Below are 24173 nucleotides of genomic sequence, written 5' to 3'. Positions count from 1 at the left end.
GGGAATATAGAGGTAATAATGATGAAGTCCAGAGCCTAAACTGATCAAACCACCACTGTCAGCGTTACAAGTTTGAATCAGACCCAGATAAACTATCCTAAGGAGCTGATTTTGGGTGACTGAAGGGAATGGAGAGAGGCAGATAATAGGGGCAAAAAGAACCCCACAGATGCAGGTTCAGCATATTTTGTCTCTAAAGGCATGGAACCTGGGGGGTCTCTGGCAGAAAGGATTTTCACGTGGCAAGCAGGCAGGGGAAACTGAGGCACAGACATCTGAAAGCCGCCTTAGCTGCCGCCTTAGCTGCCTTCGAGAGGGTCCTGGTGCTTGTAGGAGTTGCATGAAAGGGACAACTCAGCCGTATCATTGGGGAAGGGGTGGAACTGCACTGAGCAAAACTTCTCTCTTCTGGGGAGTCAGCTGGGCTGCGTTTGTTGACCTTCTCAACTCTCAGTCTTATATGGTGGGGGGGTCTCCTCACCCCCTCTTAAAGAATAGCAGCCCCCTCTGACAGCTGCTTATAACTTGCAAGACTCCAGTAAGAACAGGAAAGAAGCCCTTGGCTGCTGGATCCGGCCCAAGACCCACCTTGTCCCCTGCAATGGCCAGCTGGGTATCTCTGGGATGTTTGTAAGGGAGAAACTCTCTCTCCCTGTTGCTCCCCAGAAACTAGTTCTCAGAGTTAGACTGCTCCTGAACCTGGAGGCCGCATCTAGCCATACTTAAGAGGCTTGTTGAAAGAGGAAAGTCTTCAGTAGGCGCCGAAAACACAACAGAGACGGCGCCTGTCTGGTATTTAAGGGGAGGGAATTCCAAAGGGTAGGCGCCACAACACTAAAGGTCCGCTTCCTATGTTGTGCGGAACAGACCTCCTGATAAGATGGCATCTTCAGGAAGTCCTCACCTGCACAGCACAGTGGTCGACTGGGTATATAAGGGATAATATGGTCTTTCAGGTATCTTGTGACAGTGAGTTCCATAGGTTAATCTGCACTGAAAATTTTCTCTCTCATACACACACACACACCCTTAGTAATGGTTATTCATTATTATTTTATTATTTATAGTGTTTAATAGCTGCATTTTTGCTTGGTTCTCCTCGCTAGGAAACCGCCTTGCAGTTGGCTCACCTTTTAATGCGAACTTCCCAGATTTGCACTTTTTGAACCAATATGCAGACTGAAACACAGCACTTCCCTGAATTTTGAGGTGCAGTTTTCCAGCCAAGCAATGTGTGCCAAAAATGTGCACATTAGTGGAAATAATGTACAAAAATGCATTCTGTTAAGGGGGAAATTGCTTGCAAAAAATGTTTATCCTGGGCAAAATTGTGTACAAAAATATATTTGGAGAAGTGTGTGTGAAGAGGCATACAGATTTTCATAGGGACCTGTTTGGGGGGAGGATTCACAATGGAGTGAACTGGGCTTAAGACTGGAAAATTTAGAAATGGAGAGAGACCGGGAATGACCGATTTCTCCATCCCAACTCCTGGCTGTTTTGTGTGGGATCCCCAGCCCCACCTCCGGGGAGCAAGAGGGGAGCAGTCTGCAGCCTTGGCTAGCGCTTCCTCCCTGGCCCTCCCCACTTCCTTGGGCACCGCTCTCTGCCTCCCCCTTTCGCTGCCTCTGGCTGCTCCTCCCTTCCCCTCCCCACTGATAAATCACCCTTCTAGGGACTCTGAGTTCCCTGGGCCAGGGAGAAAAGCAGATGGGCTCACTCTCCTGCTAAAAGGATTTGCCTGCCATTAAAATGCTCTCCGTAAACTGGAAGCCAGGAAGGAGATGCTTCCTCCTCTCCCGAGCCCTACCCTAATCTAGGGCTCACTTGTGGGGGCTGAGGATGGGGAGGTCCTGTGCGCCTGCCTCCTGCCCTCCCTCCAATTTGCTCCCCTCTCCAAGCACAGGCCAGGCGCAGCCCTTCCCCACTTCCAATGGGAAACACCCTGGAAGACTTCACCTACCAATTATCCGGTCTGCTTTCAACACCAGGTCTCAGTTCTATGTGGCATGTGATGTCCCAAAAGAGTGTGCCCCTGAGCATAGGCAGAGAGCTTTTTCCTCAGTATCCTCAGGAAGGAAGTGGTCTAACGTAGGGAGCCAGCTTCAAAACGACACAGAGTCCTCTAATTTGAGAAACTGAATGGCTGCCTCCCTAGGCAATCCCAGAAGCATCTCTCTCCACCCACCCCCAGGACATCTTCCTTGCTGCCTGAAGCAAAGGGCAAGATGGCCGCCACCCACCAGCCCACATAGAGAAGCAGCTGAATAGGCTGGCGGTTGAGCCTCGTGGGGTGGCATCCTCCACTGTCTGCCCTGAGGAGGCACCCACTAGCTTAGGGGGTGGATGGCACACGCAGTCCTGACCTCCAGCAGAGGGGAGTGGCCATGGGGCTTGAGAGGAGGGCGGCCACTGCTGCCTCCCCCCCCCCCATATCTGCCACCTGGGACTCTTGCCTGGCTGTGCCTAATAGTGTTCCTGTTTTTGGAGGACGCTGTGGTTGTAACCAGGCTGCTGCAAGCAGATTCACCAGGAGAGCAAGGCCTTGTTAGGGAGGGGGAGGGGGGAATTGTCCAACGCCCAGGCAAGCTCTTTGCCCCCCTCCTCCGCCCCACAGCCAGCTCCCTCTGGCTCCACTCCCAGCCTCTCTTCCGTGCATTAGCCCAGTAACTGTGAAAATAACTTAATTTAATTCTCCTGCCCGGCCGGCATGTGACCCTTTTAGCAGAGCTCTCAAGGCATGGGGGCACCTCAGCCTGGGCTCCTGTACCTCCCTGCAGGCAGCCCCCAGACTCCTGGCCAACAGCAACCTCGCCAGCTGCCTTGACCTTGAATCCACCTTCTGGAGCCAGGCTCCTCTGGTGTCGCTGGGCACTCCAGATATCTCGCCTTTTCCGCCTGCTTCCTTTCCACACTCGGGTGACACAGCCAGTCACGGCAAAGAGAAGCCGTCCTCCCCCCCCCCCAGCATAGCAGCAAACACTGAGAAAGCCCCCCCCCTCCACACACAGAGTCGAGGGTTCACAGACTAGGCTGTCATCAGACACTGCTAGGAGAAGTGGTCCTGCTCCACACAGGGGAGTTAATCTGGATTAACTCGCCATGTGAAGAGGATTACACATCTTCCAGGCATCTCTTTAGCACAGAACTTGCTTTTGATTTGCAAGCCCCTTAATCCGGATTAAAGGCAGTGGCTAACTAGCTCTCCTCTGGGTCTCAGTATGTATCTGTGATTATTTCAGTCACCTTTGAGCCAGTCTAAAGGCGCCAATGGCGGTGGGGGGGAGGTGAACACGCCTCATTCCCAAAGATCTGGGTGATGGCCTAACGTCTCTGTTGGGTTTAAGCCCAGACAAGGCATTGGAAAGATAAGATGGTGTGTGTCTTGTGGCTCTGCCCCACATCCTCACACATGCACCCCCTTTTCTGTCCCATTAGGGCTCCTTCTGTTTAAGAAACCACAAAGAGTTCCTGCCAGCCATCTGGTGGGGCTCCAGAAAATCATAGAGCTGGAAGGGTCCTCAAAGCTCATCTAGTCCAACCCGTTGCTAATGCTGGGAAACTCATTACTATAGGATCCCTGATAAGTGGCCATCCAGCCTCTGCTTAAAAGTCCCCTAATTAAGGAGATTCCACCCCCGCCTCAGGCAAGACCTGCAGATTAGAAGCCCACAGAACCCTTCCAAACTGGATTCAGTCAGCCAAAAGATAATTTCGACTTGCATCAATTTATGCAGTGAGCCAGGGACCTATAATGCGGCGGGGGGGGGGGGAAGAGTCTCTTTGGTTCATGCACTTGTGCTCATCATTTGAGGCCACCGTGAGCATCCCTGGATGGATAGCAGTGACAATTATCCAACATCCCACAGTAGGAGCTCTTGGATCAACCCCCTGCCCACAAAAGCAAAAGTTCCCCAGGGGGGTTGTCAGTTCACAGGCTGGGCTCTGAGCCCACCAAAGGCAGACCTGGGTGAAGCAAGAGGCTGATGCGAGGAAAGGCGTCCCAGGCTCAATTCTCCAGGTAGAATTGGGAGGGACCTTCTGTCTGAGATCCTGGGGGGCCACTGCCAGTCAGTGTAGACAATGCTGAGCGAGATGTACCAATGGTCTGACTCAGTATGCAGCCGCTTTATTATTGTTGTTGTTCGTTTGGTACCCAAAAGTCTCCGAGCAACTTACAAGAATATTAGAAACACAAACAATTATACCATAAAAACAAAACCATAAAACGAAGCACAATAATAAGCAGCACAATAATAAGCTACAGCATCATGCTTTGATTTGGATTCCTGCATTGTGCAGGGGGTTGGACTTGATGGCCTTGTAGGCCCCTTCCAGCTCTACTATTCTATGATTCTATGATCATCTCAGTCTATCAGATGCCCAGGAGAAAAGACAAGTCTTCGTCTGTTGCCAGAAAGATGACAATGAGGGCGCCAGGCGGACCTCACTGGGGAGTGGATTCCACAGACAGGGAGCCACAACTGAAAAGGCTCTCTCTCTCTGTTTTCAAATCTCTGCCCCCCTCTCGTCGTTGTCACTTTTCTTCTCTGGATGGAGCACTAGCAATTTAAATCATATCATTTGTTTACACAAAATTGTAACAATAATAAACAAACAAACACATCACAACCAGCCTCTCCCAACAACAAAGAGACTCAAATGCCAGAGAGAAGCAAAGGATATCAAAGAGAGGCCTAAATCAACAAAAGAACAGCAGAAGAACAGAGAAAGATGCCTTATTCCGAGTCCGACGCCTGGCCCATCTAACTCAGCACTGTCTACACTGACTGGCAGCAGCTCTCCAGTTTCACTCTCCCAGCCCTGCCAGAGATACCAAGAGTTGAATCTGGGACATTCTGCATGCAAAGCTGATGCTCTGCCACTGAGCTACGGCCCTTGCCCCCCACAAACAAATGCCTTCAAATGGCAACTAAGACCGTTGAAGAAAGAGGGAGAGAGTGAATCTCCTGCAGCTGGGAGTTCTGCATCTTGAGTGCGGCTACTTTTTTAAAAAAAAAGGCCTGTTCTCAGCAACTGTGCCTCTCGTGGCGCTGGGACATGGAGGAGGAAGTCTCCTGCGGGCTGCTGATCAGACCCAACGGGATGAGACGTAAACGGAAGGGGCATTGAGCAGCACCAGCCCAACAACAGTAGCGAGTTAAGTAGCCTTAAGCTCGCTCTCTCCCATGCACGCACACACTGTATTTCCATCTCAGGTCTCCCTCATTCACACTGGGAATGCCTTCTAACTCATTGCAGCCATCATCCCTGTCCACGACCACTTCTCTGCCAACTTCCACTCTATATTTTGGAAAGTTGTTTGTCTGTTCGCTGTGCATTTGGACACCTCTTAAGATACCATAAGCACATTTTACATGGCGGTTCCAGAGCTCAAGGGGCAGGCTGTTGTGTACGTTTGGATACAATTGGACACCATTTTGAATTAAGATGGCAGACTGAACCTGATTTCAAAACTGTGCTGGGTTTTTTTTTATTTCTTAGAATTCCCAAGGAACCCCAGGTATGAGGCTGCTGTATATGAAAAACATCCCTGTTTCCAACTCTCTCTGCTGCAATTTTTTATGCTGCATTTGTAATGGTTATTGGTTTGCATTTTAACTTCTGATGTAATCTGACTACAGGGAGACACAGAAATGCCATAAATACATAATTGAAACACCTTTATTGAGTTTGCAGCCCTCACAATGAACTAATGGTCTGACAGAGGACAACAGTATGATTCCCATTTTACAGGTGGGGTAAGGAGGAAGACAGAGTCAATAAGATCATCAGAAGAGCTCAGTGGCCCATCTAGTCCAGCATCCTATTCTCACAGTGGCCAACTAGATGCCCAGTGAAAAACCTGCAAGCAGGACCCGAGTGCAGGACCTGATATTCAGAGGCATGCCGTCTCCGAGAGTGAAGGCGGAACATAGCCACTGTGGCTATTAACCAATGATAGCCTTATCCTTTTCCATGAATTTGTCTAATCCTCTTTTAAAGCCATCCAAGTTGGTGGCTGTCACTGCCTCTTGTGGGAGCGAATCCCATAGTTTAACTCTGCCCCGCATGAAGAAGTCCTTTCTTTTGTCTGTCCTGAATCTTCCAACATTCAGCTTCACTGGATGTCCACAAATTCTAATGTTACAAGAGGGGGAGAAAAACGTTCCTTGATCCACTTGCCCTATGCCATGCGTAACTGTATAACACTTCCATCAGGTCACCTCTGACTTTCCTCTAAACTTAAAAGCTCCAATGCTGCAACCTTTCCCAATAGGGGAGTCACCCCATCCCCTTGATTATTTTGGTTGCCCCTTTCTGAACCTTTCCCAGCTGTACAATATCCTTTTTCGGGTAAGGCAACTAGAACTGTGCACATGAGTCGAACTATGACCATACCATAGATTTGCATAAAGGCAAACAATCGTGCTTGTGATCTCCACTTCAAAAAAAAGGTGCTGTTTATATGAGAGCCAGAAATGAGTGACTTGCCCAAAGTCACAAAACAAATCCCCAGCAGAGGCAAGACTTGAGTGCTCCAGCTCTCCCAGACCCAACTCTCTATCACTGGCTCTCCATCCCGCCCTGGCCTCAGGGTCCATTTTTGCTCTGGACATCCCCTCTGGATATCATTTGTGCTTCACATGAATTTGTTTGCTTGTTTATAGGCATTTCTTTAAATATTAGTGCCCAGCCTCTTCTGCCCAAGACAGCTTACAGTTCAGCGACTGCATCTCTTCCCTGTGTTCAGAAGGTTTCATCTCTTTAGCAGGTTGTTTAGGAACAGAGGAAGCTGCCTTAGAATGAGTCAGACCAGTGGTCCATCTAGCTCACCTACACAGACTGGCAGCGGCTCTCCAGTGGTTCAGACAAAGGGGACATTATCAGTCCTACCTGGAGATGCTGTTGGGGACTGAACCTGCATGCAAAGTAGATGCTCTGCCACTGAGCTGTGATGGCCCTTTCCCTAAAAGTAAAGCAAAATTCTAGTCCTCATGGTTCTGATTTATCATAGAATCATAGAGTTGGAAGGGGCCTTGTAGGCCATCGAGTCCAACCCCCTGCTCACAGCAGGAAATCCACAGCTAGAGCATCTCCCGCAGATAGCTGTCCAGCCTCTGCCTGAAGACATCCAGCGAAGGGGATCCCACCACCTCCCTAGGCAGGAAGGAACATAGGAACATAGGAAGTTGCCTTCTGCCAAGTAAACCCATTGGGTCCATCTACCTTGGTGTAGTCTACACTGATTGGCAGTGACACTCCAGAGCGTCAAGCAGGAGATCCTTCCAGCTCTACCTGTAGATTGTGCTGGGGACTGAACTTGGAGTGAACCTTCTGCATGCAAAGCAAGGGCTCCACCACTGAGCCACGGCCTCTCCCTAGGGCTTCAAGCCCTCTCTCTACTGCCAGATTTCCATACATGCCAAGTGTCTTGAGACCCCATGTGGGGCTCCTAACATCCCCTCGCTAATTCACTGTTTCTGGGGAGAATGCCGGACGGTGTCTTCCTCCTGCCCTGCACCTTAAACCTTTGCTTATACCCCCAACTTGGAAAGTCTTTGGTCATCCCTTCCACACCCACCTCTGCCCCGTGATCTGACCCAGGAGGGCTGTTCCTGGGAAAGGGGCTTTGCTCTGTCTCCTTTTGCAAGAAAGTTCCTTCTTACAAGCAAGATGGTCAGCACACTTTCAATTGCACTTGGGTTAAGAATTGGACAGGGCTGTCAGGGGGGCAGGCAAAATGGTTTCTGGGATTGACACTCCCAGCCTACCAAGTGTGGGAACTGAACAGCAATGATGTGCCGGTAACTGGGAACTCAAAATGGATTTCCTGCATTTGAGAAATAATTTCAGAGCGGCTCTTGAGCCTATGAACCAGCGACATGTGGCTTGGCTCACTTCCTGAAGTCATCTAGAGCTATTTGCTCAGCTAACGCCTTTAGTGCAATGGCACGAGCCGGGTTTCTTCCTTCTCTAGATTACGTGTTGGGGAGGGCAGCGGTTGCTCTCCTGCCTCGGCAGGAGGGACTCTGATCTTCTGACAGGGTTGAGGGGCCTCAGCTCTGGGGGTCAAATGTGGCCCTCCAGGCCTTTCTCTAAGGCCTCTCCCAGGCCACACCCTTCCCTGGCCCTACTTCGCGCCCTCCTGGCTGGAAAGGTGCCCTTGAACAGTCTGGTCATGTCTCTCGCTTGCCTGAATGGAGGTCAGAGAGGGGCAGGTGGGAGAGTGTGTAGAAACCGGCCTATTGTACAGAGGTAAAATGTGCATTTGCTGCTTTGCCCACTTTTGCCTCTGGCCCCGCCCACCCTTGGCATGCAGCCTCTGGAAAGTTTCCCAGGAAGGAATGAAACTGGTGCACTCTGAGGTTGCTGGCTTTAAAAGAAAGAATCCTCCGAGGGTTGAAACAGCCTTGAGATGATGGACCCTCCAGGAACAGTCCCCAGAATGGTCCTCTCGTCCATTTCCTTGTCAAGAAGTCTTAAATCTGTGTCACTCCAACTGCAGTCCTCTCACAGAGACAGGATACGTTGTCCTGCTGGAGGAAGGTGCTTCAGGTGGCCTCCACCACCACCAGTGCTGGTGCATGCCCCCCCCCAGACTGGGAGCCCAGCACAGCTCATCTTCTTCCCAAGCAAGAATCCAAGGGGCCTGGCCTGCACTTCCCATCGTCCCTGACCATTGGCCATGCTGGCTGCTGGGAGTTACCGGCCCAGCAACATCTGGAGGACCACCACAGGTACCCCATCCCTGGACGATAGAGCGACCCTTCCTTGACCCCAGCGCCTGGCCAGATGTGTTTGTTTATACTTGTTTAGCCAAATCTCTATATCGCTTTACATGAATGCTTTTCGGTAGCCGTATCCAACCAAAGGGAACATTTGTGACTGAAGTGATCTGGATTCCGCCTTTCCTGCTCTGGGGCCAGAAGGAACCCCATCATAAGGAGCAAGCAGGAACTCAAGAAGAGCCCTGCAGTGCTAAGGGGGCTCCCTCCCGGAGGAAGGACAGGATGTCTGACAAAATCTAACCTGCCCCCCCATCCTCACGGCAGCCAGCCAGGTGCCCTGAAGGGAATCCCGCAAGCAGGACCAGAGGGCAGCAGCAGTCCTCCGCCCTTGGGATTGCCACCAGCTGGCATTCCGAGTAGACTGCCTCTGTCACTGGAAGTTATATGCAGCCATCGCTGACTTTCCTTTCCTCCAATAATTTGTCTCGTACTTTTTTAAAGCCATCCATGAGAACCTACAAAGGGTCCTGCAGCTGCATCTGGCCAAAGGGGCCCCTCCTGTCCTCACGGCGGCAGCAGCCAGATGTCCCCAGGGAAGCCCCTAGGCAGGACCGGAGGGCAACAGCTGTGCTCTGCCCCTCTGGGATTCCCAGTAACCGGCAGAGATATGCTGCCTCCGACAGTTGTGGCCAGGAGTGGCATCCATGGCTGTGGGCTCTTCAGACACTTTTCTGGACATTTGCTGAGGCTGCTTCACAGGAGCGTTGTTGTTGGGGGCACAGGGGGCCCAGGACTCAAGTCTTTTGCACCAGCCCCTGAATTTCCTGACCCTTCCCAAATACATATTATGTATTTATTTAAACAGAACTTATGTATTGCTTAATCAACAAAAAACCCTGAGCAGTTTGCATAAAACAATATAAACTATTGCAAAACTTACAGATGTTGTAAAATATACATACTGTACACTTTGCTTACAGGGTGACTTCCTCTGAACATCAGCCTAAATTTGCATCTATATGTATAGATTATACATATCTGCACATTTGTGCCACGGGAGCATGCAGCAAATCTTTTTGGGGCCATGCAACGCCCCTCCCTTGGTGGGAGGCTTTCCTTTTAAAGTGGACGGTGCCAGTGCAATTGTGCCCCCCCTCTGCCTCCTCTTGCTAGGGATCAGGCCCGGCAGGGCAAACTGCCAGTTCGGGGGGGCAGGGAGTCTGCCTTTTGCAGACAAGGGGGCCTTAAGACGGCAGCCTGCTGAATTATTCAGGCTGGCATTAACTGGGGGGGGGAAGTGTGTTGAGCTGATTTTTTGTGGTTGATGTATAGATAGATCCTAATGAAAGACAGCTACAAGATGTTCAATAATTAATCAAGGTGCCACTTAACAAAGCTGGTTTGGCGCTGCCGCTCGCCTTCCTTGGCCTCGCAATTTGCATCTCATCACCAAAGCCCCCCCTTCAGAAAGGGGAGAGGCAGCAGGCGGCTCAAGCTGACCTCCTGACCACCGGAAGCCTCTCTTCCTCCCCCCTTATTTCCCACACCTATGTGGGGAAGTGCTTCTGGCTAGTGGAAAAGAAAAGGCACTCTGTGTACGCTCAGAGGGCTCCGCCACATGCAGAGGTGTTAAAAATTCGTCTTGTGCCCACCTTGCGTTCAGCCCCCAGGAGAGGCAAGGAAGGGGCCAGCTGCTGCTTCGGCACAGATTACGCTCGGGAAACTGGGGCAGAAGGGGGGAGGGGAGATGCTTCCCAGGGGCTTCTTGGGCACCAGTTTGCCAGATGCTGCCGTGACAACAGGATCCGCCCCACCGCACCCCTTTAGCCTATCTCGAGGACCCTCCCGTATTGTGACCCCTGCCTGCCAGCCGCCGCCGCAGGATGGGAGATGAGCGCACCAGCCACTCTCCGGCAGCGAAGCCATACCCCCTTCAGCTCACAAAGAAAGCCGCTGGCCGCCCCCCCCTCCAAAGGAAGCCCACCCACCCGTCCCCACGGGTCCTTAGAGACCCCGGCCCCACCTGGCAGAGACTAGCCAACAACCCGCCGCTACCACCGCGCCTCCCACGGACGGCCGCTCCCAGGGCTGCCCACCTGGCACCTGCGGGCTGCCTCGCTGCCCTGGGTCGGTGGGGGGGACGAGAGTGCGGCTCAGAGCGAAAGCCCCGGATCGCGCCAGGGAGCGAGGCCAGGCGCGAATGGGCAAAGTTGGGAGACGGTGGGCGCCTTTGGGAAGCGGGACGGAGCTTCCCCATGAGCGCCGCTCCCTCCTTCGCCCAACCAGGCGCTGCTGCTGCCCTCTCGCTCTGCTTGTCTCCTCTCCGCCCCGTCGGAGGACAGAGACAGGGAGCGCCCGCGCCCAGCTCCGCTCCCTCGCAAAGCAGAAAGCGACGCGCCCGGAGGCCGGAGGAGAGCCCCCTTCTTTCTGCACCCGAGGAAGCCAGTGGTGGGGGCTGGAGGAGGAGGAAGGCTCTGTCTCTGGACGCTCCTACCCTTCGCCTCCCCACCCCGTCGACGAAGGCTCCTTCCCTGCAGCGCCACCCAGATCCAGGTGGGAGGCAGGAGGCGGCGGCGGCGCCAGCAGCGACTTCAGCCCCGCTCAGACTATCCAGGGTCGACGCCACCTCCCATTCCCCAGCTCCGCGGAGGCTCCCTTCCCAGGAGAAGCGGCAGGTTCGGGCCGGCCCCTTCCAGGGGGTGCTTTGCGGCGGCGGGTGACCCGGGAACTGCATCACCGCCACTTCGCTCCGCTTTGCTCCCGCCACTTCGGGGCGAGGCTGCGCGGGAGAGCTGTCGCGGTCCCCCGCCTTCGCCTCGCCTCCGGGAAGGGCCCCGCTCTCTCGTAGGCCCCCCGACGGCCCCGGGGACGCGGGGCTCTCTTGCGCAAAGCGGCTTCGGGACTCAGCTGCCGAAGGGGCCAGGAAAGTTTGCCGGCCTGCGCTCCCCCGGCTCTGTCCCAGCGTCCAGCAGTCCCTGGACCGCGCGGCAAAGTTTGGCGACTCCTGAGCAGGTCCTCGCCCGCCTCCCTCGCCCCCCCCCCGCGGGCTCTGCAGACTCACCTTTGCGGAGCATCTTGAAGGCGCGGCGGCTTATCCCCGGAGCAGCGCTCACAGCGGGCATCGGCGGCGTCGGCGTCGGCAGCGGCAAATAATCCGAGAGTGGCTCGCTGGAGCTCCAGGCAGCCGCATCGCGCGGCCGGCAGCGACGGCGGCTGCAGCTCCCTTGGCGGGCGGGTTGGCTGGCTTCTTTCCTCGCTCCGCGCCTGGTTGGTCGCCGCCGGCTCTGCTCGGCGGCGCTTTTAGGGGGGGAGCCGCCCCCTCCGGGCTGGCAGCCGCTGCCTCCTCCCCTCCCCTCTCTCAGACTGGCTGCGCCTCCAAAGGGCGTCGCGCTGCGCCCCGGCTCTGACTCCTCGCCTCTTCCCGCAGCAGCAGCAGCAGCAGCAGCAGCGACGGCAAGGTTGGGCTGGGCTGGGCTGGGCAGGGCCAAGTCCCCCCCCCTCCTCCTCCAACAGAGGCGCTCCTCCCCCCCGCCCGCTTCGCATAGAAAATTTATGAAAGTCTTTTCTGGAGCGCCGCGAGCGCCGCCACTCTCGACAGCTCCCTACGGGGGGAGCCGAGCCGAGCCAGGCGGGGGCAGGCACCGGCTCCCCTCGGAAGGGGCCTGGCCGATCTGCAGCGTGGTGCAGGCGCCGGGAGGCCTCGCCCCCCGCCCCGACTGCCTGCCCGGCTCAGCCACCTGGGGCCGCGACGGGAAGCGCGATGGCGCCGCAGCCCGGACGGCCGGGAGAAAGTCACGCCGGCTTTCCTGGGACAAGGAGCCCCCTCGGGCCTAGGCGGGGGGCAGGTCCCGTAGAGCCCCTCTCAGCGGAGGGCAAGGGGTGCCGTGGGGAGGGCCCCGGGCCCCGCCCACTTTCCCCTTCCCATCGGGGGAAGGTGGAGGTGTCAGCCCGGGCGCGGGAGGGGAGGAGCAGGCGTGGCAAGCCGAGGGCCTTGACAGACAGCCGTGGTCGCCATAGCAACGCGACGGCGAGCCCCTCTCCCTTCTTATTGCCATGGAAACCAACCAGAGTTGGATGGACCCTCCCTCCGTCCCTCTCCCCGTCCGGGGGCTCGACCACGCCCTCCGCCGCCACGTGGATGCATCTGTGTCCCAACTGGCAGGCAGGGGGGCCATGGGGCAGGCAGGGGGGCAGACCCACTTGCTCCCCCTCTCCTTGTTAGGGGCGGCTGTAAGCCCTTTGGCCGCCGGGGCTAAAGGTATCCTGAAACGCGCCCAAAGACACACCTTCCTGGAGCGTTGCGAGTGAACCCCCGCCCCGCCCCGCGGGCTAGCCTCTGTGCCCCCCATTCCATTCTTGAGAGAGGGCAGGAGGCCCCCCCCATGCCGCCCAGGTCGTGGCTACGGTGCTCCTCTATTGGCGCAGCAATTTACAACAACCCTGGCCAGCAGGGCAGTTGTGCTGTCCCCCAATACACCGAGGTAGTTGAGTGGGTCTGAGGGAAGGCCAGCTGAGCTGGGGGGGAGGAAAGGCCAGCTGAAATGACCAAGGGGCTGGAAGCAACAGTGAAGGCTTTTTAGTTGAGGAAGAAGGCACCTCAGGGGGTGGGGGGAGGCGATTATGGGGGTGCATGAAAAGGTGCCCTGCGGGTGGAGAGAGAATGGTAGAACCCAACAGGCTCATTCAAGGACGCTGAATGTTGGGAGGTTCAGGACAGACACAAGGAAGGATTTCCTCACACTGCGCTTGATTGAACTACGGAACTCACTCCTGCAAGATGGAGGGATGGCTAGCAAGTTAGGTGGCTTTAAAAGAGAACCTCTTGGAGAAGCGGCTACTTGCCACAATGGTTGTGTGGTGGCTCCGCTGTCAGAGAAGCTATGTCTCTGAACGCTGGCATCGGGGCATCACAAGTGGGGTGGGTGCTGTTGCCCTCAGGTCTTGCTCTTGTGGGGTCCCCAGAGGCCTCTGGCTGGCCACTTTGGGGAGCAGGAGGACTGGTGGGCCTTTGAGATGATCCTGCAGCTGGGCTCTTCTGGTGGTCCTAAGAATCAAGATTCAGGGTTCCCAGTTCACAGCCTGGCATCTCCAGTCAGTTCAATTTGAAGATGTCTTTGTACTGGAGATACTCACAGTTGACAGTTTCTGAACTGGCAGTTGGGTAGGAACAGGGTTCACTTCCAGTATCAGGGGCTTAAATTTCCTGATCAGGCCCCTAGAGCACATCTAGGTCCTGCTGCCAACAGTTGCCCCAGGCACTTCTTTCTGAGAGACTCTCAAGCTGCACCTGGAGGTGACAGCCATCTTCTGCTGGTACTCAGAGGTAGACTACCTTTGAATATGGAAGTTTTGTCTTCAGCTGTTGGAGAGCCTGGTTAGTTCACACATGGCTGGTGTTCTCCAAGTGTAAAGGAAGGTCTCCAACTTCCTTGCAACTCAGAAAAAAGTTTGGCTTGTCCTCCAAACTGAATGCTACAACTCTGAACTGGTGTGTGTGTGACCTTGTTCTCCTGGCTCAGCTTGTGTGAGGGGGGAGGTCACCATCCTGCCTCTGCTGCCAACACCATCCCAGAATGTCCCTTGCTGTGTCCTGCCACCCCCACCACCATGGTACCGTGTTGCCATCTGCTCCCTGGAACAGCTGCTGCCTCCGCTTCTCTGCCCACCTCGGAAAGCCACTTCATGCAACTCTCATTTCATAGCTGAGAATCATTGCCTTGGAATGAGCGGCCAGGCCCAGTCCTGACTGAGCCAGATTCCTCCGTGCATTTCACTGAATCACACCCAAACCTCTACAGCCCAACGCGCACGCACACACACACACACACAGAGTGATTAAGACACTTCACTTAGAATCTACATTTAATTAACACATGGCACAAACACAGCGAGGCGGGGGGGGGATGTGCTTTACTGCAAGGAGGAATACATTTTTGAAACTGTGATTGTAAGCTCTTATGGGGCAGGGGACCTGGGAATAGAATTAACAAAGGAGCCAGTCTACTGGGAACCAGCTCCTCTACAAGCCCTGCTGATAGCAGCAAAAGCTGTACCAGAAAGGGCGTGTGATAAATAGCATCGGGGTAATGCTGAACATAAGAGCCTGGCTGCTGGATCTGGCCGAAGGGTCTAGTCTGGCCTCCGAGAAGCTTGCAGGCAGGACATGAGAGCAAGAGCCTTCAGCCAGTGTTGCTTCCCAGCAATTGGTGCTCTAAGATAGACAGCCCCTGATCCTGGAGGTCTCAAATATAGCCATTATTGTTATTTGTTTGTTTGTTGATTTATTTATTACATTTAGAGCCCATCTTTTCCTCCAAGGAGCTCAAGGTGGTCTTCATGGTTCTATCCTCCTCTTCATTTTATTCTCACAACAACCTTGTGAGGTAGGTTGGGCTGAGAGCTAGCGCCTGGTCCAAGGTCACCCAGTGAATTCCACAGCTGAGTTGGAATTGGAACCCAGGTCTCCTGGGACCTAGTCCAATACTCTTACCAGTATACCTTGCTGTGCTTTATGAAAGTGTGGCCTATAAATATTTAAAGAGATAAATAAAAATAGCACCACACTGGCTCCCCATTGAGAGCAGCCCTCCATACCCTGATCCTCCATGAATTTGTCTAACGAGGAGTAAACAACCTCTGGGACTCCAGACATTGCTGGACTCTATCTCCCGGCAGCCCCAGCAGCAGAGAGCATGGTCAGTGGTCAGGGGTGATGATGGGAGTTGGAGTCCCGCCCAGGGTAGATAACAGGCAGCAAGGGCAGAGCTCCTGGGCACAGTATGACTTTTGGCACAATTGGCAAAATGGCCCTCCTTTTCATGAGCAGGGAAAACACTCTTAGCACTTTATCAGAGGGGTTTTGGCATCATGCTGGGACTGGCAGGCAGGTGAGAGCATCAGGAGACCCTGCTGGATCAGGCCAGTGGCCCAACTAGGCCAGCCCCCTGTTCTCACGGTCGCCCACCAGATGCACAGACGGGGAACCTGCACGCAGGACCAGAGTGCAACAGAGACACTCCCCTCCTGCGGTTTCCAGCAAGTGGTATTCAGAAGCATGCTGCCTCTGACAGTGGAGGCAGAACATAGCCATTGTGGCTCGTAGCCACCGATAGCCATAGCCGTCTCCTCCGTGAATCTGCCTCATTCTCTTTTGAAGACATCCAAGTTGGGGGCTGTCACTGCAAGAGGCCCCACGTTCAATCCCCAGCAGCACCTTCAAGTAGGGCTGGGAGAAAACTCTTCCTGAAGTCCTGGACGGCCCCCACAAGTCAGTGTGGACAATACTAAGCTATATAGACCAGTGGTCTGACTTGGCAGAAGGCACTTTCCTATATTCCTATTTAATTCAGCCCTTTACTAATATTTAGAAAAATGAGGACTAGAATCTTAATTGTTAAGGAAAGGGCCATAGCTCCGGGTAAGAGTATTTGCTTTGCACATAGAAGGCCCCAGGTTGAATTTCCCAGAATCTCGAGGAAGAGCTGGGGAAGCCTCTGATATGAAACACTGGAGAGCTGCTGCCAGTCAGTGCAGACAGTACTGAGCTAGATGGACCAGTGGAATGAGGCAGCTTCCTGAGCTTGTGCGTGTCTAATTTGCTGCCACCTGGTATGGTGATGGCCCCCTGGCTTGGATGGCTTTGAAAGACACTTCCATGGAGAGTAAGGCAATCAGTGGCCAAGACAGCTGGCTCTATAGAGCCTCCAGGTCCTAGGGTAGTCTACCTCTTAACACTCCTTGCTGGGTAGAGGCTATTTTGCTCATGCCCAGTTGATGGGTTTCATGGAGTCATCTGGAAATGGGGCTAGGCTAGACGTGCCTTCTTTGGCCTGATTCAGCTTTCCCTGTGTTTCCAAGTGCTGCCTTGTGCAGATTGGCCTGTTTGCCACTCTCAGCGAGATGGTGCCCTTTTGCTGGCCAGCCCCCTCCACTGTCCAGAGCCAGGGCCCTTGTGAACCTGATCCTCTCTCTCTCTCTCTCTCTCTCTCTCTCTCTCTCAGATTGTTACAGGCTGGTACCTGAGCCCTGTTGCTTTTTCAATTGCTGGCTTTGCTGTTGGTGGTTAGGGGATGCTGGAGGGATGTCAAGCTTCAAGAGCGATGACAGACGGACAGGCCCAGTGTTTGCACTTGGATTTAGGAGCTGAGCCTTCAGAGCTTCGTGCTGGACCAAATGTTTGCTAGCTTGGCTGGAAGAGAGGAGGGTCCTTCTCCCGCCCCTTGCCAGGGTGGGAGCCTGCCTGTCCTTCAGTGGAAGACGATGGGGCGTCCTACCCTGAAACCAGTGGAGAGGCTTGTGCTGCTGCACGCCTGCCATGGACTGGCCTCCTTGCCCTGCCTGGACCCCAATCCATCCAAACCAGCAGGGTGGGGGTGGTGTTGCCCTTGTAGAACTCAGCTAGGAGGAGAAGCAAAGTAGAATTTGTTGGCTCCGTCTCTCCTTGGCTCTGGCTCCGCCTCCTGCGGCCTCCTTGCTTTCCACCCCACCAGTCCACCACTGTCCCTTGTGCTGTTCTGTAAACTTCACAGAAATTTCATAGGGTTAAAAAAAATAAAATTTAAAAATCCCCCCCCCCAAAGAGTGCCAAATGTCACGGGGAGGCTTTCTGTGCGTCACTTAAAATGTCTTGGGTTGGGGGCCATATATTTGTGTCTTCCCCCCCCCCTGGAAAGTGCCTGGTGCATTGATGTACCTGGAAGTTTACAGAATTGTATAAGAGGAGAAAGAGACAGGTCTGCCCGCAGGGAGCTAGCAATCTTTATTTTGACTATATTGATAGTGCCGCACCAGAACAACACACAGCGATGAGTTTTGGACAGGGACGGCACTTGCTGGTGCCTCAGCTCTCCCCCGCCCCACTGCGGTGGGTACATGACGAATCCTCCCTTCTGTTCATCTTTGGGGTTTGGGCCAAGCAGATTGCCATGAGCAGCACATGCCGTTTTGCTTCCCGTTTCCCCCTCCCTGGAGGAAGAAGGCCCTTTCTGCCACCACGGATGCCATCGATTAGGGGAAGGGCCGTAGATCGGGGCAGAGCCTGCTGTGCATTCAGAAGGTCCCAGGTCCAGTCCTTGACATCCCCACGTAGGGCTGGCAATACTCCTCCGTCTGAAAACCCAGAGAGTGGCTGCCAGTCAATGCAGACAATTCTGAGCTAGATGGACCAACGCTCTGACTTGGCATAAGGCAGCTTCCCTGTTCCTGTTTAAATTAACCCTGTTGTTAGAACCACAAGGACTAGCATCTTGCTTTATTTTAAAGGAAAAGATAATAGCTCAGTGATGCGGCACCTGCTTTGCCTGCAGAAGAGCGCAGGTGCAACACCTGGTGTGTCCGGGTAGGGCTGGGAAAGATTCCCTGCCTGAGGTCCTGGAGAGCTGCTGCCAGTCAGTGTAGACAACACTGAGGCAAATTGGCCAATGGTCTGACCTGGGATAAGGCACCTTCCTGTGTCCCCATTCTCACTGCTGACCCAACCCAGTTGCAGAAGGAGTGCCTGGGGAGGAGGCACCGAAGGGAGAGAGCCTTGAAAACAGGCAGAGGATCTTTGCCTCTCGAAGAGGAACCGGGTTTTATTCCGTGATCGTGAGCCCTTGCTCCGTGCTGGGGAGGGGGTGTCGCTCATTGGCAGAGCCAAGGCAGAAGGTCCCAGGTTCATCCCAACAGCATTGCCTGTTAGAAGGAGCGGGTTCAATCCCTGGCATCCCCAGAAAAGGGTTGGGTGGCAGGTGATGGGCGAGGCAATTCTCTGCCTGCTGTCTTGAGCAAATCCCTTTGCCCACATGAACGTGACCGGAGAGGAACGGAGGGCCCTGGTGCAGTATGAAAGGCCAGCTGGTGGGTGAGGAGGAAGGCCTCTCTTTGCCCGAGGACAGGATGGATGCTGCCTGTCAGAGCAGGCCATATCAGGCTAGAATCTGAATCCGCAAGTCATCTGCACTTGCAAAGCTCTTTGCGAGCCCTGGCAATTAGTTAATGGTCAGTGCCCACAATTCCCCCTTTTGCCCACCCTGACCTACAGGTGACGTAGGTGTAGGGCAGGTGGGCATGGCATTGCCAAAATGGCTTCAAGTGCCAAGTGAGGAGGCCTGGTGGGCTAGAGGTTCCCCATTGTTGGTCTAGCTGGGTGGGAGAAGGCAGCTTCCCATGTCTGTTTCATGAAAGAGGCACAACCTCAGCCCAGACACGGCCCGTGAGCGATGAAATGCTTCCGGCGTTTCATCTGCCATTGGGAGGAAATTGTGTCCGTGTGTTTTTTAATTTATAATAAGTTTTAAAGTTTTTTTTATTGTTTCTGTTGTTGTTAGTCTCCTTCAGTGCTTTATGTAAAAAAGCAGAAGAAACACTGAAATAAACATGATGCTAAAGGCAGAAAGAAGGTGTGTGGCAAATATAGTAAATTACTTAACTCATTTTGACAATTGCCCTGGTCCTCAACCACCTTTTATGTCCTACTTGCACTCCTGGATGAGGCCCCCTCCGCTGCCTTCTCCCCAGACCTGGCCCCTTTGTATGGGGTGGTGTCTCTGCTCAGCCAGGGCAGTGAACTGAGAGAACTTGCTACCAAGCCCTCTGCCAGTTCACCCCTGTGGAGTAGACCGCCTCAGCCTTCAGACCCAGTGGGAGAGGAAGATGTTCTAGGGCTGCTGAATCAAGTCCCGGATATCGTTGGATCAATGTTTGAGCCCTCCCACATGCCACACATGGAGGATGAGGCTATCCGTGGCTACTAGCCACACTGGCTGTGCTCTCCGTCCCCCGTCGGAGGCAGGATGCTTCTGAATGCCGCGGCTTGCTGGGAACTGCAAGTGGGACAGGAGTGCTGGCTGCACTCAGGCCCTCTTTGGGGGCTTCCTGTTGGGGCATCTGGCTGGCCACTGTGAGGACAGGAGGCTGGGTGGGATAGGCCATCTGTGGCCTGATCCAGCTGTTGAGGGGATCTTCTGAGGTCCTTAAGCAGGTGTCCTGAGCGCAGTGACACTCCTCTCTGTGAATGTTGGCAACGCAGGCAAAAGCAGCAGAGCCCTCCAGGGTGGGTCTTTCTGCTCTGGTGGAGTTCACGAGACCTTTCTCAGGGGGAGAGAGGGTGATGGGGGGAAGAGAGGGCAAGAGAGAGAAGGATTTTGGTGGAGGGGGGTTAGGGAGAGACCTGGTTCCATTTGGAGAGTTGTGTGTGTGTTTTTGGGTGGAGCCCACTCGAGGCCAGCATCTGACCACCAGCAGCAAGAGGGAGGCAAGGATTACTCAGGCACTTAGTAAGAAGCCAGCAGAGGGGGCAGACCAGCTGCCGCTCAGCCTGTGTGGGGGAGGGAGGGTCTAATTTAATTAGCGTGTAATAAAATGTCAGGGAACAGAAATCCAGGCGTGGCAAAGAGCAGATCCCAGGCTGTGACAACGTTGGGAAGGGTGGGGGGCTTCTTGGGCCCAGAGGAGGAGAGGGGCCCCTCTGTCTTCCCAGGCCAGCTCTTCTGCCTCCAAAGGTCCTCACACCGACAGGAGAAGCTGTCTCATGGATTCGGGGCGGTGGACCTCCGACTACCCGTCTCTGGGGAGCAACAGCAAGGGCTTTTGCCCACACGTCCTGCTGGGAGGCTTCCTGTCACAGCATTGGGTTGGCCACTGTGGGCATCAGGATGGTGGCCTAGATGGGCGGCATGGGCCTCCTTTGGCCTGATCCAGCTGCAGCTGGCCTCTTCTGGTGCAAAGCGTTGCCTGGAGAGAGTTCTGAGGGCCAGACAGAGAGGCCTGGAGGGCCGCCTTCAACCACTGGGCGTGAGGTTCCTCCTCACCTGCAACCCCCCACCTTCAAATAAGGACGTAGGAAGAGCCTGGCTGTGGCTGGATCCGCTCAACGGGCCCTCTCGTTCAGCATCCTGTCCTCACAGTGGCCAGCCAGGAGCCCCAAAGGGCAGGTGTGGAGAACATTTGGCCCTCCAGGGACATAGGAAACCGCCTTGGTCCATATCTAGCTCAGTGTTGCCTGCTCTGACAGGCAGTGGCTCCAGGATTTCAGGCAGGAGTCCCTCCTAGCCCTACCTGAGATGCCCTTGGGACCATCGGCATGCCACACAGGGGCCTTGTTGAGTGGCCATGGGCCATGCTTGCTGGGGCTGATGGGAGCTGTCGTTCAGCAACATCTGGAGGGCCAAAGGTTCCCCACACCTGGAAACCCCCAGCACGACCTCGGTGCAACAGGCCTCTTTCCACTTGTGTTCTCCAGCAACTGGTATTCAGAGGCACGCCACCCCTGATGGTGAAGGCACAGCATAGCCACATGGCTAGTAGTCCCTGAAAGCCACATCCTTCCCCATGAATGTGTCTTCTTCACCTCCCCAGTTCAGGCGAATTGTCTTTTGAAGCCATGCAAGCTGGTGGCCGTCACTGCAAATCCAGTAGTTTGACTCTGCGCGGCTGTGTCAAGGCCTTTGGCTTCCCTTTCATCCTCCCTGAATCGTCCAACATTTGGCCCCATTGGACGGCCCAGTGGGGTTCCCAGCGGGTGTGGGGCTCAGAGTGGCTAGCAAAGCAAGAGAGAGGGAGACCCTGGGAGGCAGAGTGGCTGCAAGCACAGCAGGCAGGGCATCTGGGAGCCATGGGGAGCGCTGGCCGGTCCTCGGTGGCAGATGCGAGGCCTAAGCCTAGAGGGGAAGCTCTTCCCCTGAGCCTGGAGGTGGGTTGGAAGAAGGAAACAGGAAGCAACCTGATGCCAAGGAGACCCCTGGTCCATCGGGCTCAGAACTGCCTGCACTGGCAGGCAACGGCGGCTCTCTGGGGCTTCAGAGAAGGGACATTCCCGGCCCGGCCTGGAGATTCCATTGTGGGCTACACCTGGGACCTTCTGCATGCCAAGTAGGGGCTCTGTCTGTGAGGCCATTAGCATGAGGAGCCCCGCAGAGAGACATGAAGCAGCTCAAGGACACCTCTGAGGCCTCCCGCTTCCCAGCCCAGATGAGGCTTTTTGTGAGGAGAGGAGGAGGAGGCTGCCTGACACGTTTGTCCTGGCTCCAGAGAAACGAGGGCCAGGCACCCGCAGAATGAACAAAGCAGGCAGGGGAGGGGAAATAACGGCATTTCTAGCCCCTGGACCCCTGTGTCCCTTCCCCAGGGCAGGCGTTGGCTCACTGTATGGGGGGAGGTGAGGAGAGGAGCCCTGCTTGAGGCAGGCAGTCTCTGCTTTGCATGGATGGGTGCCTGCTGCCCCCCCCTCCAACAATCCCAGCTTCCCTGGATCAGGAGGGGAGGCCTTGGAGGAAGCGGCCCCCCATCAAGCCAAGGGTCAAAAGTTTGGATTTATTTATATGATTACATTTGTATACTGCCCCATCGCCGAAGCTCTCTGGGTGGTTTACAACAATTAAAACATTAAAAACAAATATACAAATTTAAAAACAAATATTTAAAAGTCAATTAAAACACATGCTTTGGAATAAACCCCATTTTATTGCAGAAAAGGACAATGCCTTTTTAAAGTAAAAAATAATAAATGGAGCATCTGTGGCTCTGCACGTGCCCGTCTGTCTGTCCTGAGTAGGAAATGTTTGATTTTTAAGAAGAAAGGGAAGAAAGCAAAAGGGACCCACATCAGCCTTGGGGGTCCACCCTGGCCCAGGTGCCGGCGTGGGGCATCACTGTGCCACTGTCCCCAGCATCTGCTGCTCTGGGTTGCAAATGGCGGTGAGGGGGGCTGGACTTAGGTCCCAAGGTCGAGCCCCAGAGCTCTCTCCCTGTTATCTATCCACCTACCCACTCGGTCACAGCTGAAATGCAAACGGTTTGTATATGGCATGAATAAATAGAGATTTATAGGTCTGTGCATGCAGATTTATCATCTTATAGGACAGGGATAAATCATGCATTTCAAATCGTGTATCAAAGTCGTGAAATGGGCCACAAACGCAATAATACCCCCTTAAGGTATCCCAAAGCTGAAAAAATGGAAGGTGGAGGGGTGCCATTTGGTTTCAGGCCAGCCCTGTGGCTGGACTGTACAGAAAAGATAGTGCTGTGGAGCATGTATAGAGTGCCGTCCATATCAATTACAGACACGCATTTGGATTAAGGGTAAAGGGTCAGACACTTGTCTTCAGAGGCACGGGGTTGGAATTGAGGGGGGGGTCGTCTTCCTTAGCCTTCTTATCTCAACTCTTCGATCTGAGCCCAGGGAATTACACATCATTTCTTGAAAAAAGTTCTGCAATTTAGGACTGCGCATCCACAAATACGTTTGGAACACCCCCACCTCTACTGTCATATGCACTCTGCACCCTCTCAAGGGCACTCTCGTCTTTCCTTGCTATGTTATTATCTATGTACTAAGGAGGCACGTGAAACAGGTGCTGGGGCCGGCTGATCCCCGTCACACACCAGAAAGCTCGCTCTCCCTCCTCCCGAGCTTTGCAAACAGCCAGCAGAGAGCGAAGGGGGAGCCGGAGGGGGACGGACGGAGGAATCTCTGCTCGGTTGTTTTTTCCTCCTGAACGATGCGCTCGGTGGCGGCTTGCTCCTGCCTGGTTCTCACGACCGGCGCTCCACTGGCGCTGCCTTTCTGGTGCCCACGTGGGTTGTGCAGCCATGGCGGATCCTGCAGCTGATGCCTCGGTAGGGGGGAAAGAGGCTGCTCCGGCTCCAGGTGAACAGGGAGTCACTCCGGAGCGGGTGCAGCGTGCACGCGCGTGGGTCGTGAGGACGGGCTCCGGCCTTTACTTTGTGTTTCGCTTGCTTTAGGTCTGGGCCCTCGTCCTCCTCCTCTCCCGGAAAGGAGAACCAGAGCCAAAGGGGGTGGCTGGGAGGCTTTCCCTCGGTGGTCCTTGCAGAAGGGGATTAGGTCCCTATAGAACTCCCAGAGTCAGAGGCAGTCTACCCTGGAATACTAGCTGTTGGGGAGGGGAAGCAACAATGGTGGAGGGCTGGTTGCCTTCGTGGGCATCCCGGAGGCGTCTGACTAGCCACTGTGGGGAGGCGACGGCGAATGTGAATGCTGGACGTGATAAGCCATTGGTCTGATCCAGCTGCGAGGCCCGTTTTGTGTTTTTATGTCTTCATCAGCCCTGCAGCAAATTCAGTGTCATTTAAATATAATCAGATGTGATCGAGCCTTTGCTCTCCGAAAAAGTGCCCTCCACCACTGAGAAAATTACCAGTATTAAAGCGCCATCGCTGTGTGCAGCATTTTACAAGGATTTAGAAGGCAAGTCCCTGCCCGGAGGGGCTTGCAGTCTAGACTAGTAGTGTCAGGCTAGGGTTGAGACCCAGCTATGGAGCTTCTTACTGAGGGGTCTTGGGCTGTCTCTTTCTCTCTCTTTGTCTTTGCTTGACCTTCCTTGCAGGGCTGTTATGAGGATAAAATGGGGAGGGGAGAGAGAATCGTGCTGTATGCTGTGTTGTGCTCCTTCTCTAATGAGAAGCACCAGAGCCCCTTACTCCCCAGGCCTCAAATCAAAA

At 54.4% G+C, this 24173-nt stretch overlaps 2 protein-coding genes across 2 annotated transcripts in view; one reads left to right on the top strand and one right to left on the bottom strand.

Moving 5' to 3' along the window:
- The window catches only part of RTN4RL1 (reticulon 4 receptor like 1), a 56799-nt gene extending 44667 nt beyond the window's left edge, over positions 1-12132 (bottom strand). Inside the window, exon 1 of the mRNA XM_061604800.1 lies at positions 11794-12132. Within this exon, the coding sequence (XP_061460784.1) occupies positions 11794-11854 (61 nt within the window). The 5' untranslated portion in view covers positions 11855-12132. The remainder of the gene's footprint in view (positions 1-11793) is intronic.
- An 11091-nt stretch (positions 12133-23223) lies between these two features.
- DPH1 (diphthamide biosynthesis 1) overlaps positions 23224-24173 on the top strand; it is a 40128-nt gene continuing 39178 nt past the window's right edge. The window contains exon 1 of the mRNA XM_061605081.1: positions 23224-23361. Coding sequence (XP_061461065.1) covers positions 23304-23361 — 58 coding nt within the window. The 5' untranslated portion in view covers positions 23224-23303. The remainder of the gene's footprint in view (positions 23362-24173) is intronic.

The sequence above is a fragment of the Rhineura floridana genome, chromosome 21, assembly GCF_030035675.1.
Source record: "Rhineura floridana isolate rRhiFlo1 chromosome 21, rRhiFlo1.hap2, whole genome shotgun sequence".
In the NCBI taxonomy this organism is placed as follows: domain Eukaryota; kingdom Metazoa; phylum Chordata; class Lepidosauria; order Squamata; family Rhineuridae; genus Rhineura; species Rhineura floridana.
Note: the sequence above shows the minus strand (reverse complement) of the source record. Positions and strands in the feature narration are given on the sequence as shown.